The sequence below is a fragment of the Callithrix jacchus genome, chromosome 15 (genome assembly GCF_049354715.1).
Source record: "Callithrix jacchus isolate 240 chromosome 15, calJac240_pri, whole genome shotgun sequence".
NCBI lineage: Eukaryota > Metazoa > Chordata > Mammalia > Primates > Cebidae > Callithrix > Callithrix jacchus.
Genome location: NC_133516.1, coordinates 50,331,204 through 50,346,406, shown reverse-complemented (window position 1 = coordinate 50,346,406; position 15,203 = coordinate 50,331,204). Strand labels below are relative to the sequence as shown.

Genomic DNA, 15,203 nt, shown 5'->3' with positions numbered 1-15,203 from the left:
CCCCAAGCTCTTCTACAAGGGGAAAAAAATCCTGACCTATTCAATCTCAAATCTCTAAACCTTTAATAGGGGATATATTAAGAGGCATGTACATACAATTGATGGTCTCCTCTTTAAAGTGTGAACCTGATTCTATTTCATCACTTTTGTATATTTCCATGGGTAGTAGGAAATTAGATTCCATTACTGCTGCCACTAGTCCTGAGCTCTCACATTCCAGAGCAGTGCCTTTTATCATGTTTTCTTATATTTATAAACTAGCTGGAGATGGCTGGAGCCCCACAATTCACTAAACATGCAGTCTTTTATTTAGAAGGTAGACAGCTCATAGAAAGACATGACACACTTGTTTGTCAAGCAAACTCTAATAGCTTTTAAAATGGGGGTGTCAAGCTTAATTAAAATAAAAAGTAATATTATGACATGATGTTTAACCTCCCAGGGAAGAAGTGTGTACCCTGTGCAGGTGAAGAATATGGTGGATCTCCTCATATAAACAATTTTTATACCTTCCATAACTTACTGTATCAGTGACAATGGCAAGGTGGCATAAATATTATACTATAAAACCACTGTATTGCTTTGTGAAAGTTATACTCAATTTGATAGAAAAAACATGTTGAATTGTATCTTGGTGAAAACATTCTTCATCATTCTATAATAGAAAAAAACCAAGTAGTAAACTTCTCAATGTGTTTGCCTAGTCCATTAGCAGATGAATCTAATCACCCAAAAATGTCAACAAATAGCTTTACTCTATTTGACAATCTTCATCTTATGAAATAAGCTACATTTTCTCTTTTTTTTTTTTTTTTTTTACTAAGAGGAGTCTCGATAAAACTCTTCGCATTTACTCTAATTATGCTATAACATTATTCATCGTCCTGGATGCACAAGCTCAAAATCAACATTAGTCATACCACACTGAGCTCTTTATTACCAGAAATATGTGATATAAGTTTTTACACCATAAATGTGCAGATTCAATAGGCAGATGGTAGCTACTGAATTCCTCAAACTGAAGCAAGTTAAATTTAAACACAATTTGATGGTTCACACATTTGTGTAAGGGACTTGGATAAATCCAAATTGAATTTGACGACATTTACAAATATTTGCACTGTCTTATTGGATGGTTTCCTGATACTGTTGTGATTTTTTTCTCCAGGTCTTTTCAAGAAAGACTATTGCATGAATTGACCGATGGGAAATGAATGAACAGATGTGGACCTCTAGACCAGCTCCTTCATTGACTTAAAGGCTCTGGTTATAGAAAAGAAAAAACTGTGACCAGCACATTCTGTGAGTTATCAGAACTGTGCATGTGTGAGGCCTTACAAAAGAGAACAGCCTTCTTTCTTCCCATTGGATTTTCATTCAGGATCAATGCTTTTAAAAGAGTATGCTAGGGAACACTAATCTTACAGTAAAGTCCACATGTTCAGACAGTTTGGATCTATAGTAATGTTGGTAGCATTTAAAAAATCAAATTAGTTCATCTCACTTTAGGCATGATATACACTTTTATGTAAAATCTAGATTTCTGGTTCTTTTGAAAAACTGAAGATGTGATAATGCAGTGATTATATCCTCACATAGAAGCAATTTTTTACAGTTTCCCATTGTGCAGGGTATGTGCACTCCACTAGCCATGTGACCAGCTAGAGGTTTCTTACTTGACTTCGCCGCTTATAGTCTTTCTTAAAGATACACAGCGCCTTTTGGTTTATTAAAGGCTCTGACAATTCCCCCAGTAATGTCTCTATTTTGTTTGAAAAGCTTTCCCAAATATATTTGATTGTAGAAGTTTTTCTTTCACATTTTGCCTCTGGTACATAAATTTCAAAATATTCTGATTTGCTAGTGTGAATTTTTTGCTACCTTCTGTCAAATATTTTGTGAAAGTATTTGAGAATCCTAGATTTTGCATTCAGGATTCTATTTCTGTCTCTGAATGCTTTTATAGGCCTTCAAGATGCAGAATCAGTTTATCTGGTTAAATTGTTTGTATGTTCAATGAGACTTCAGTATATATATATATATTTTTTTAAGATGGAGTCTCGCTCTGTCGCCCAGGCTGGAGTACAATGGCATAATCTTGGCTCATTGTAACCTCCACCTCCTGGGTTCAAGTGATTCTCCTGCCTCAGGCTCCTGAGTAGAGGGGACTACAGGCACCCACAACTGCACCTGACTAATTTTTGTATTTTTAGTAGAGACAGGGTTTCATCATCTTGGCTGGGCTGGTCTTGAATTACTGACCTTGTGATCTACCTGCTTGGGCCTCCCAAAGTGCTAGGATTACAGGCATGAGCCACCGTGCCTGGCCCAAGCTATACTGATAGAGATGGGGGAGCCTCTGAATTTGACCTGAGGTTTAAATTTAAAAGTCCAGACTATGTGGGACCCAATGTGCTACTGTCCTAATAAGAGGCTGTAACAATATTCATTCTAGAGAATACGTTTTGCAGAAAAAGGGATACATTTACAAAATGATTGGAACTAAAAGTATGATTATGCTATCCCAAGGAAAACTAGAACTTTAGATATTTCTTTCTTATAAGTATCAGCTGAGTAACTCTCAAAAAAAAACTCTCATTCATTTTTTGGTGGGGTTAGCCCCACATGTATTATTCTAGGGACCATTACAAAAGCTCAATAATGGGAACTGACATTTTTGCTTGCTGACTGAGGATAGTGCAGTTATAATAATGGATTTCTAATTTTCAAAATATCAACATTGGAAATAGTAGCCACAATGGAAACAAAGACCTTATGGGAGACGTTCTGGCTGACTATAAGTCTCTGAGCAGGGTATTCTCTGGATTTGGTTAAGGTTGACTAAGTAAAAATAAAGAAGACAAGGAGGTTTAGAAAGAAGTCATTTACCACTTTAATAGGGCTGTCCAACATTTGGTCACATAGATCATTCTGAAACCTAATTGCTTTCATAGCCTTCCTATCTCACCAGAGGAGATCTGAATACTCTTGGAAAAAGCAAACCAAACATAGAAAGAGATGCCGTGATAAGACTTGTTGCTACAGCACTATGTAGTTAATGAAGCCAGACTTTGGATTTAATCAGAGGACATTTCTGCAGTCTAGGACAGCTATACAAAGCCTTAAGACATTGTATTTACAGGACTTATTCATGTAGGGATCCATATCCTACCCATAACTCTGCCAGAGTCTTAATAGCATGGTGGAGTGGCTCCCTTAAGAATCCTCATTTTCTTATATGTGGAAAAGCTAGTAGTTCTAAAAATATTTTCCTGGAAGAGGTTAGAACGGTTATTATATATCAATTGAATATAAAGTATGATTATGTAAGCCAAGCTTGCATGCTAATATTGCACAGGGTAGAAAGCAATAAAACAGAACAATGTGCTTCCTTGGACCATCTGGTAGAAGCAGAAGAAAGTTCTTGATTCAGTATCGTTATGATGCCTCAAATTCCAGGAGTCCACCTGTAGCTGGCCTTCCCGTGTCAGTGCCATCTTGAATTCTCAAAAGGGCACATATCTTCCTTGCCGTTAGAAAAAGAAATGACTAACAAAACGAAGCAAAACAGACAAAACATCCAAAACTCAAAGGGGCATACCAGCCGTCTCAAACTGTGGTACTGTTCATTTCTTGAAGAGAATAGATAATATTTCAAAATATTATATATATATATATATACATATATTTCAAATGGTACAAAGTAACTATAGATTCAAATTAGAAGATATTTGATCTTTCTTCATGATCCCCAAAAATTTCACTGAGAAACCTGTTTTTTAAGCCCACTTTCCATGGTGTTGCCAAAACGCCGTGTCTTCTCACTGTAGGATATTTCTTTACACACAGTAAACGCACTGTGATGATCTGGTCGCCAAAGTGCAAGTAAGAAATCCATTTGGCTTGTATATATATATAAGATGTTTGAGATTCTCAAAATTTATTTTCCACAGGGTTGGTTTTCCTTTACTACCACAAATTCCTCTGTTAGGTTCTTGGGTGAATCTGAAACCAAAGAAAGACAGACATTTCAGGGAGAAAAGTGCAAAATGAAGGCACAAAGAAATGTGATTACGTAGAAAATGAGAACGCCTTGAATCTTTAGGATGTTGCTTTTTTCAGGTGATCTGAAGTCAAAAATCTTAAAGTTTAGAGCATTCATTTTGAAATGGTAATCAGATCCTATTGATAGGCCACCATACTTTTACCAGTGCAATAAATTAATGTCGTCACTACTGAGGAGTGAGACTCTTGGAGCAATGCCTATCCAGGACTGGTTTCCTAGGCATGTGAGCTGTGGAGCTGCACAAGGCTGTATCCTGGAAAGAGTCTCATGCTTGGTTTAATGTTCCTCTGTTGCCATCTTCAGATTATTAGTAATTTTTAAATAAGGGCCCTGCATTTTCATTTTGTACTTGGCCTTGCATATTATGTAATCAGTCCAGTGTCTATCTGATGAGAATTTGAACTAAGTTATTCCACGGTCTTGTCAAGTTGGCCTGTTGTAAGATGTGGAGGGCTGGCGTGAGGTGAGGTCATTGCCAAGGTTAGACCACATCTGTGTAGGAATACAAAGATGAGAAACTGTTCCTGTGCACGGTGACAAACTGCTGCACTCAATGATACAGTGTTCAAACACAATCAAGATTACATTTCTGTTGCTGTAGATATCTTTTAATCCACTTGAATAGGGTCTTAAAGGCTCAAATATTCAAAAGGGCACATATATAGAGAACCACTGATTTCAAGCATAAATAACCATTCTAATTGAGTTGAAGCCACTACTCTAAAGTTCTAGGAGATATGGCATTTTTCTTTATTACCTCTTACTTCTTTGTAGTTTTAGAAGTTGTGTTCTGAGGCTAGAGTAGAAGTCCGTTTAAGGATTTTAGAGTAAGGCAGGAGGATTTGTGCCGGGTCAGTCACAGAAAACACCAATTTGACAAGATGGCTCTATTGGTTAGTTGTACAATCAGAGGTCTTCTACCTCCTCCTTTTAGGGAATAAAACTTGACTTTACATTGTGTACTAACTGTGGATTTTCTCACTAGTCTGAGAGACATTCGCATATTAGAATGAATCAAATCCAGAGTGGTTTGCTATTTCCCAGGATATTACACCAGATTATGTTCTGCCATTTTAACCTGTTGTCTTTTCCAGTGACTGGTTTTCTTCTTATTTTATCCTCTCCCTCTTCCTGCCTCCAAATAGCTGACATTGAGATTTTAGATGAAATTCTTACAGCATTGTCAAAAACTTGTTTTCTCTTTGAAAAATAAGCAACTCTAAGGACTCCAAAATCTCTAAGCCAAAGGAATAAAACAGGACACTGTGCCAAAGGAAAGTCAAGCTGGGAATTATGTCAGGCAAACCTACCTCTCATTTTACTCCTAAATAAGTTAGCTATAAATATATTTTTAAAAGCTACATACCTTCCTCACAATTTTCCCACAAGGAAATTCCTTGTGGGTCCCAGATATTTACCCTAAAACCTTTCTGTTGAATTTTAACCTGGCAGTGTAAATTGATAGCTTATTTTCTCAGGTGCAGGACAAAGGAGAGAACTCTAAGTTAACATCCTCTGCTCACCAGAGACAGATGCATATCTGATTGCATCCTTTAATGTGAAAATGCAGATTCGCTAAGCTAGATGAAGGCATACGTTAGTCTTCCTCTACCCCTTTCCCACATGTAAATTGTGTATTTGGTGAAAGGCTGGCAAAAGACTCAAAAGAATTCAACAGTTAGTCTCTTATCTGCCCATAACTTTAAAAATTTTCTTCTTCTTTCCCCAATATCTACCCTTTTCCCTTTAAATATTGAAACCCTCAAAATCATCTGTGGAGGAAGGCACAGACTTACCTCTAGATCATGCATTCATAACCTTGGCAAAATAAACTTTCTAAATTGAGTGAGACCAGTCTCAGATACTTTTTGTTTTTATAACTCTAAGGGGAAGTCTATCTTTCTAACTTAAGCTACTCTTCCTGAATATACAAGGTATAGACATGTTCCTGAATACATAAGATAGAGCCTCCCCAACTTTCAAACATATGTATTTTATATAGTTTAAAGAAAATACATAAATAAATAGGTATCTAAAACTGCAAGAACAAAACCTCCAGTCAATATTTTGGGTGGTTAGTCTGGCTTGTAAGTACCAACAAAGTGATTTACTCAAACAACTGAAGCAACAATCAAGGAGACACAGGGGAAAAAACTGACCATGAAGCTTCCCCCAGACATACTGGGGCTCTCCCTGGGAGTGTCTGTGTTGCTAGCTTTATTCTACTCCAGGCTAGGTCTTGGAAAATCTCTCAAGGTGAATACTTCCTTTCTATTGGGTGGCCTTAAGGAGCCTTTCTCTCTTAAAAAGTTATTCCAAATCTCCTGAAAGAAAAGGCATTGCCTAATTCCACCTATGTTTTCTCCTTCCTTCTGTGGTAATAATGTTACTGTACTCAGATCCATTGCTCCTGAGGTTTGTTGTTAGACTGTGGCCTGTTACCTGGGCTAGTCCAGATGTTCTGGGGTATCTGGTGGTTTAGATGAACCACCACATTTCTACTCTTCACCTACCTTAAAAAATGAACACCACGAAGTTTTAAATTAGATCATACTTTGAAACATTATTTATCTACATTTTGAAGAGAATTTTGTTTCAGGATGATTATTTTGGAAGTAACCTAAATAAGATGAAAGTTTGGAACAATCTTTTATAAGAAAAAGAATGAAGTCCCAGGAAACTTTCTCATGATTATCTTTATAGTGAAGTTACTTTTAAAATAATAGTATGAAGGAAACTCTCAGTTGCTATTAACAATCCCCAACCTTTTTATTTTCCTGAGTGAACGTTCTTCGATTTAATTTTACACAGAAAAGAACAAAAGATGTAGTTTTCTTTTTTTTACCTCGTTGATAACAGCAAAACAATGAAAATATATGACTTGTAATAATTAAAGTACATCTGTGAATTAAGCCATTTTTAAAGTTAGATTGTTAGAATCAATATTTGAAGTAAGCGTATTTGCCATATTTGTGTTCTGATAGAGAAAAATACATAAGGTGTATTTTCAGAGCACATGATATAAGGACTGGTGTTGACACATCATTTACACAGAATAGATGGCTCCTATATATACCATCTGGACTTAATTAGTGCCCTTTATGTTTAAAATTGCTTAGTTAATTGTGAATTTCTTGAGGAGGAGGGATGACGGAGGATGGAGGATGTATGTCAGTAGGAGAATTTGAGTCCTCTGAAGGTTTAAAAAGTACAGCTTTTCCAGTGTCCTCTTTTTCCTTTTCTAAGGACAGACTTGAGAATTCTCAGCTGACTGATGTGCAGCTCACATGGCTGTACAGTAGCCTCCCATTGCCTTGCTTGAAATGGATGCACACGTCAGAACAAGTACATCCTCTGCTTTCAAACCAACTGCAATGGCAATTTATTTAACTTGTCCATTCAACTGTTTGGTTTGAACTCAGCCCACCTAAGGCGGTAGCAAATGGTGTGCTCCAGCCTCTGTTACTGTGATCAGATCCTGCACAATACTTCTGTGTTGTCAGAAAATGTCTAGGGTGCATCTGCAACATGCCTGATGGTTTTAAAATGTACTCTACAGAGGCCAAATAAAAGCAAGTTAAACTGGTCTCAAAAAAGTAGCATTAACAATTTGTTTCTGTTTTTTTTCTCTCTTTTATTTTTTGTTTATATTCTATCTTCCAAAGAGTCTCCTAGTTGGTACTCTTGGAATTTCACATATTTAAATCCTGACTTGAATTGCTTTTCTTTACCGTATTTCAGGTCTGCAGACACCATGCAAGCAACATTTGCCTTCAATAAAGAGCAATAAATGGTGTTGGGAAAACTGGCTAGCCATGTGCAGAAAGCAGAAACTGGACTCCTTCCTGACACCTTACACTAAAATTAACTCCAGATGGATTAAAACTTAAACATAAGACCTAACGTCATAAAAACCTTAGAAGAAAACCTAGGCAAAACCTAGGCATAGGCAAGGACTTCATGACTAAAACACCAAAAGCACTGGCAACAAAAGCCAAAATAGACAAATGGGATCTAATTAAACTCCAAAGCTTTTGTACTGCAAAGGAAACAATCATTAGAGTGAACCAGCAACCAACAGAATGGGAAAAAATTTTTGCAATGTACCCATCTGACAAAGGACTTATATCCAGAATCTATAAAGAACTAAAACAGATTTACAAGAAGAAAATGAACAAACCCTTTCAAAAGTAGGCAAAGGATACTTTTTAAAAGAAGACATATATGAGGCCAACAAACATATGAAAAAATGCTCATCATCACTGGTCATTAGAGAAATGCAAATTAAAACTGCATTCAGATACTATCTCATGCCAGTTAGAATGGTGATCATTTAAAAAACTGGAGACAATAGATGCTGGAGAGGATATGGAGACATAGGAACACTTTTACACTGTTGGTGGGAGTGTAAATTAGTTCAAGCATTGTGGAAGACAGTGTGGCAATTCCTCAAGGACCTAGAAATAGAAATTCCATTTGACCCAGCAATCCCATTACTGGGTATATATCCAAAGGATTATAAATCATTCTATTTATAAGGACACATGCACACAAATGTTCATTGCAGCACTGTTTACAATAGCAAAGACTTGGAACCAACCCAAATGCCCATTGATGATAGATTGGACAGGGAAAATGTGGCACATATATACCATGGAATACTATGAAGCCATAAAAAATGATGAGTTCGTGTCCTTTGTAGGGACGTGGATGAACCTGGAAACCATAATTCTCAGCAAACTGACACAAGAATAGAAAATCAAACACTGCATGTTCTCACTCATAGGCAGGTATTGAACAATGAGAACACATGGACGCAGGGAGGGGAGCATCACACACTGAGGTCTGTTGGGGGGGACTAGGGGAGGGACAGTGCCGGGTAGGGAGTTGGGGAGAGATAACATGGGGAGAAATGCCAGATATAGGTGATGGGGATGGAGGTAGCAAACCATATTGCCACGTATGTATCTATGCAACAATCCTACATGTTCTTTACATGTACCCCAGAATCTAAAATGCAATAATACATATATAAAGAGCAATCAGTTATTTAGACTAGAGAAAAGAGATCTGACAGGAAATATATCAACAATGTGTTTAAAACAAAGGTGGTTAGATTCCAGTTATACCAGCCATAATTCAGAATAGCTTAAAACAAACTAATTTGGGAGGGCAACTTCAAATTATTTGGAAAAATCATTTTTAAGTAAAAGGTAACCAAAGGGAAACCTCATATCCATCTTCCACTAGCAAATTAAAATGGTTTCTGTGGGTAAGTTGCATGAACCAGGCTCATTTCTGAATAATGTCTTTTGTAGGTGTTTCATTACAATGTAACAGGATAATCCATATTAAGCTACTCAGGCACAGACAGATGCATGTTAGCAAGTGAGGGTCGTTCACAGGTCCTTCCTAGTCACAGGCCGGAAATGTATGGCCATTTCCTCCTTGTCAATATGGTCATAATAGGCAGGTAAATTTGATACACAAAATGTCTTAACATATTTTATATGTGAAAGATATGTTTTATATAGTATTATGTTGACTTGGTTTTGTTTTCTGCATCACAAAGACATAAGAACTAATTTTATTTATTGAAAAGGTGATGCTGAGAAGGAAGAGTAAGTCAAGATTAATACTAAAGGGTGAGGAATAGAGACATCCTTTCAAATAAGTCAGCCTTTCGGTAGAATAAAAGTTCAGCATACTAGAAATTGTAACTGATGGAGCTTACTTTAAAAAATACCCCATAGGCTAGGTATGGTGGCTCATGCCTGTAATCCTAGCACTTTGGGAGGCTGAAGTAAGATGATCACTTGAGGCCAGGAGTTAGAGGCTGCAGTGAGCTATAATCACACTACTGTGCTCCAGCCTGGGTGACAGAGTGAGACCCTTGTCTCTCAAAAAAATATTCCTGTAAATTAAAAAATACACATGCATGCACACACAGACACATGCACACACACAGAGACAGAGAGAAAAAGAGAAAGAACAGGGCTGTTCTTGGTACAGGTTCTTAGCTGTTCTTGTACTCATTTGGTACACATACATATATATGACCATACTTGTTGTCAAAATACTGACATACTTTTTATTAGTACATAATTACTGTCTTGAGCACACCCTATCCATGCTCCTTTAGGATTCCAAGGCTGTCCAGTAACTATAGGGTTAAAGTCTGGCTAGCTGGGGCACCAATTCTGATAGGTGGGATTACCCACCCTGAAGGTTTTTTATTTAGAAGATCACTCCTGATTTAACCAGAGAAATTCAAGAAGGAGGTTTCACTCCCTAAAACCCTTTTCACTTCTCTGGAAGATCATCACACTCTTCTGAAGAACCATTAGAAATGGCTTTTGTAGGTGTACTTAAATGCAGATCCTTTCAGCAAACCATCTAGATGACTTAGGGAGGAACTTTATTTGATTATCATTCTGAGCACTATAGATGTTTGATGAATTATCTGAATAATTACCTCACAATTCCTCTCCCCTCTGGATACGGAAACCCAGCTTAATTTATGAGTCTATGACAGAAACACTAAACTGCTCAGTGTGGAACAGTTCAGTTCAATCTCTAACATGTCATTCATGGATGGACACTGATCTGCATGGTTAAGAATGCTTCCTGTCACAGGAGAATCTTTCTTCTCTCCTGTGCAAAGCTTCTGTGGATGCTGCTTGCACAGCACAAACTCTAATAACACAGTTTGTAACATGCAAAAATACATTTGAAATAAGTGCACTTACTCTCGTGGTCTTAATTTTGTTGCCTGTTGCGCACATCCATCCAGAATTGTCAGGGAGTGTCTTACATTCTTCTCCTTCTAGGCAAGGCTCCATCTCACACCACCATTTCCCAATCACTATGGAGGCTGTGCAAAAACAGGAAACAACTGTGTTTGCAATTCATCCAAACAACCTGAACACTGATGTTATGTCCCTCTGCAGATTTTCATGTTCTCGGAAGCATGCTAGGTCCTCTTCAATCTTCCATGACTAGCTAAGAAAACTCTATTAAGAAAAATAAGATTTTAATTTACATGTCTTATAATGCAAATATAATTATGTTGTCTGGTTTCATCAAGCAGCATTTTGTTGGAGACTGAGACTGCCTTTTCAATATTATGACAGTAAGAGAAACCTAACATAGCTGACTCCATCTTGCTTCTAACATCCAAGCTATCTTTGGTCATTCTTGGACATAGGCCAAGCTAATTTTGGGAGGAATTTAGTTTAAACTTAAGGCAAGGTTAATAATAACCCTTCTCACAGGTAAACTACATTTGTAAAACTAAAGAAAGGCAACAGTTAGGGCTATGAGGCGGGGCTGAATTCTGTTAAGATGCAGAAGTAGTTAAATGATAATCAGCTATTGCTCTGGAGGCTACGAGATGTGTAACTTTTCTAGTTATTCCTGCAGATAACATCACTACTGTAGAACCTAAATGGACTGTTTGAGATGTTTTTCAGACTTCCTCATTCTAGCAACCAACTGACTCCCCTCAGACCCACACACTCATGACACATCCAGTCCTGCAGTCCCTACCTGGAGCCTGACTTAGCATATGAAGTCCGTTTGCCACACCTCTATGATTTCATCCCCAAACAATCAACATTCCCCATTCCCTAGCCCCCTGCTGGCCAAACCATCCTTGAAAAATCCTAACCTCCAAGACGTCAGGGAGACTGATTTGAGTGATAACTCCAGCCTTGTGCTACTTAAACTCCTTCTTTACTGCCATATTATGGTCTCAGTGAATTGGTGTTTGTGCAGTGGACAGGAAGATCCCACAGGCAATTAAAAAAATTTTTTATGATGACAGCATATGGAAGATGAGACTTATGAAGGAAATAAAAATATTTCACCTCAAAATACACTTCTTTGACATAGTGTGAGATGGCTGTTCAGAGAGCCAGCAAACACCAGTAGCGTAGCAAAGTTTTCTTTCGTGGGGGAGATTTGCATCTATGGAGAAAATCTGCACTGATACAACCAAGTTTCTCTGAAGCCCCCATCGTCCAGTCTAGGAAAGAATAACTGAGAGTCTGATACTTTTAAAGGCCTAAAAGAAATATTTACCATCTTTTTTTCCCTGAGGGCTGCTACCTGCGAGGCCAACTTTGCTATCCAGGTCTCCTCCTCTAGCCCTCCCTTAACCTGTCTTGCCATATAACCTGATTTACCATCATAACCCGTTTTGGGCCATGCACCAAGTCCCCAATTTTTATTTAACTTCAAGATGGTATATAAGCTTTTATAGCCCATTAGGGGGTTGGTGTAACCGCTGTCATCGTCTCTCACGTACACATTAATAAGTTTGTATGTCTTTTATTAATCTGCTTTTTGCCCATTGATTTTTCATCAAAATTTCAGAGGACGAAGGCAAAGTATTTCTTTGCTCCCTACACTTAATTTTTGGGTCTTGAGAAACTTTTGTGCTGTTAGTTTTTGCAGAGCATAGACCTTGAAGTATTATGATTCAGTGAAGGGTACAAAGTACCTTAATATTCTTCAGAATGACTGAGGTATTCTTCCCAGAAATGCCAATTTATTCACCCAGCATTAGGGTTTATCCCCTAGCCTAGGGCCTTGAAGAATTTCAAAGGCCTGGCAAAAGAAAAAGTGAATTGAGTGAAAGTACAAAAGAAAAGTTGCAAAAATAAAAGTCAAGAGTAACACGAGATGAAAATATTTCCTTTCCATTGAGAGTATAGTTGATATGGGTTGTGGTTACTTTTTAATATATTCGATATGACATGGGCAGAACTGTCACAACTTGAGCCTCTGATAAAACAGCCCTAATTTTCAGGGGGTATCAAGAATGACCACAATAGGAAGCTGGCAATGAATTTAGTATATGTATTAAATATTTACAGCACACATGTCCTGATAGCAAAATTTTATAAAACCAGTGACTAGATTTGCTCAATGCAAATCAAGAAACTCTACATTTTCCTTAACGCCTTGATCGAAAAATGATTTTTGCACAAACACCAGTTATTTCTGTAGCTCCTCCCTGTGTTAGCTCTTCCCAAATCGACCTAGGCTTTTCCCATTCAGAATCCTCAAAGTGTCAGCCAGGTGCATGTTTCACGATGCTTTTTGGTTGGCTGTTTTTACTCTGATTCAGGACCCTCGTTCTTTAGATACTCACTCCCTTCCATCCTCCATGTTCCAAAAATGAGTCTCCACCACGATGTGTAAGTCTCACAACAAAGAAGCCAAATGACATATGATAATGTCACAGAGGATTAACATTAAAATGGGATGGAGTAAACCCTTCAGCGAAGCAGGAGCGCATTAAAATTCTCTCTCTATCCAGTATTCACTAGAGGGATGAAATTGCTGACTTAAAAGCAGAATGGTTTAAATATCCAGACATCTCTCTGCACTTAAGCTTTCCTTCTATGCTTTTCTTACTTCAGTCTTCCCCTCCTTTGTATTCAGTGTTCCTCAATCTTTACTTTGAATAAAATTATTATGTAGTGAAGAAAGAAAAGAACTTTTATGTGAGGAATGTGAGCCTTTTCAAATTATTAGGCCCAGCGAGGTATTAAAATGTGATAGCAATCACACCCTGCTTCCCCTCTTTGGAGACACACATTCATCTAAGGAGATGGCTTGTGGTTGCAGCAAATAGCTATGCATTAACCTAATGCCTCAGCGGATACCATATCCCACACCCTATAGCTTAACAATGTATAGCCAATCACTAATTAAGGTTCTTTTTGTAAACCAATAAGAATTCCTAATAAAACTCTGCCCCCATCCCCATTTTTTCCTCTTTAAAAACCTGCTTGTAACAATGGCCGGCCAGTGGAGCTCATATCCAAGGTTACTTAGGTCTGAGTCTTCCGGGGAGCTGTCCTAATTTTGGCTCAAGTAAACTCTTCAAATTACATTTTGTACTTCAGGATCTTTCCTTTAGGTCGACAGTAAGATTCTATGTGCAAAGTCATGTCTACTCTATTATATTGTCAATTTAAGAAACTTCTCAAGGGTAATTTTGCCATACTTTATTCTTGCTTTATATGTGGACCAGACCAAAGCATGTCCAATGCAATTCCATTGGCTATGGCCAGCAGGCATAGGAGGTAAAATCTTGTAAATAGCTCTATTCACATGTAAGACAATGTAATGTTATGGGAAAATATAAAGTTATAACAGAAGACACAAATCCTTCACAGGGTATAGAATAATTGAGAGTTTAAAGTTTTCTTTTTTTTTTTTTCTTTTTGATAGCAGTGCTCTGTATCTGGGCATGAAGTAAAGGAAGATTCTTGTCATGGGTAAAAGTACTTATTTATGTGAATAAATAGATGACAAAATTAAATAAGAGAAGCACATGTTACAGCAGGAAGAAAAACATACATTGTTGAAAGGGAACAAAAATAAATTGTAGAACTTCTAGTTACATAAGATAGAAATCAAGGTTTGCCAGTCTTGATTGAAAACCTATAATCTGAAGTTCCCTTTGGGCAAGCACTTAATCAGAAACAGTCCAGTCACATTTACTACCATTTCTGATGCTTATTCACTTAAAGCTCACCTAATATTTCAATATTGTTGCCCTGAATCTAAACCATCAAGAATGGAAAACATTTAATCTTAGCACGACGGGAAACCCGCCTTTCCCAACAGTCCTTCAACTTAGCATTTTGTCACTTTTTTTTACAGAGGTATGTGAATAATGCACATCTGCCAGTGGGGTCAGCTTTTCACATCTTTTTTGCCTTCTTCTAAGCCCTGTTCCTCCACCTCCTTCAGGCTGCTCTCTGCCTTCTTGGAGCTGACCTACTTTGTTGTAAGCTAACAAAGCAGTTTCCTTTTGTCTTAAGCATTAATGTATCCTAAATGAAAACGTAGACATTAGGGAAAACAATACATCTCCAAACCCATGCATCATCCTTAATTCAAGGTTGTAAAAATCCACTGGCTCATAGGGGAAAAAGAAAAGTCTTTCTAATAAAAAAAATGTCCCCAGACCTATTATAAAATCTAAAAATTCACATGAGAGTTGCCTCTTCAAAATAGAGTTTGATGATTTGGCTCTACCTTTTGGCTTACTAGAATCCAATTTATTCTTCCAGTTGTAGAGAAGTTTAAATTTGCAGATTTGCTAATTTGAGTCTAT

General features: G+C 37.5%; 1 protein-coding gene across 7 annotated transcripts in view; it reads right to left on the bottom strand.

The window, feature by feature from the left end:
- Positions 1–914: 914 nt before the first annotated feature.
- TAFA1 (TAFA chemokine like family member 1) overlaps positions 915–15,203 on the bottom strand; it is a 545,952-nt gene continuing 531,663 nt past the window's right edge. For all 7 annotated transcript variants that reach the window (XM_035276068.3, XM_054245847.2, XM_002758535.6 and 4 more), the window contains exons 4-5: positions 10,816–10,940; positions 915–4,005 (exon numbers count right to left, since the gene is read on the bottom strand). In XM_035276068.3, coding sequence (XP_035131959.1) covers positions 3,988–4,005; positions 10,816–10,940 — 143 coding nt within the window. In that variant the 3' untranslated portion in view covers positions 915–3,987. The remainder of the gene's footprint in view (positions 4,006–10,815; positions 10,941–15,203) is intronic.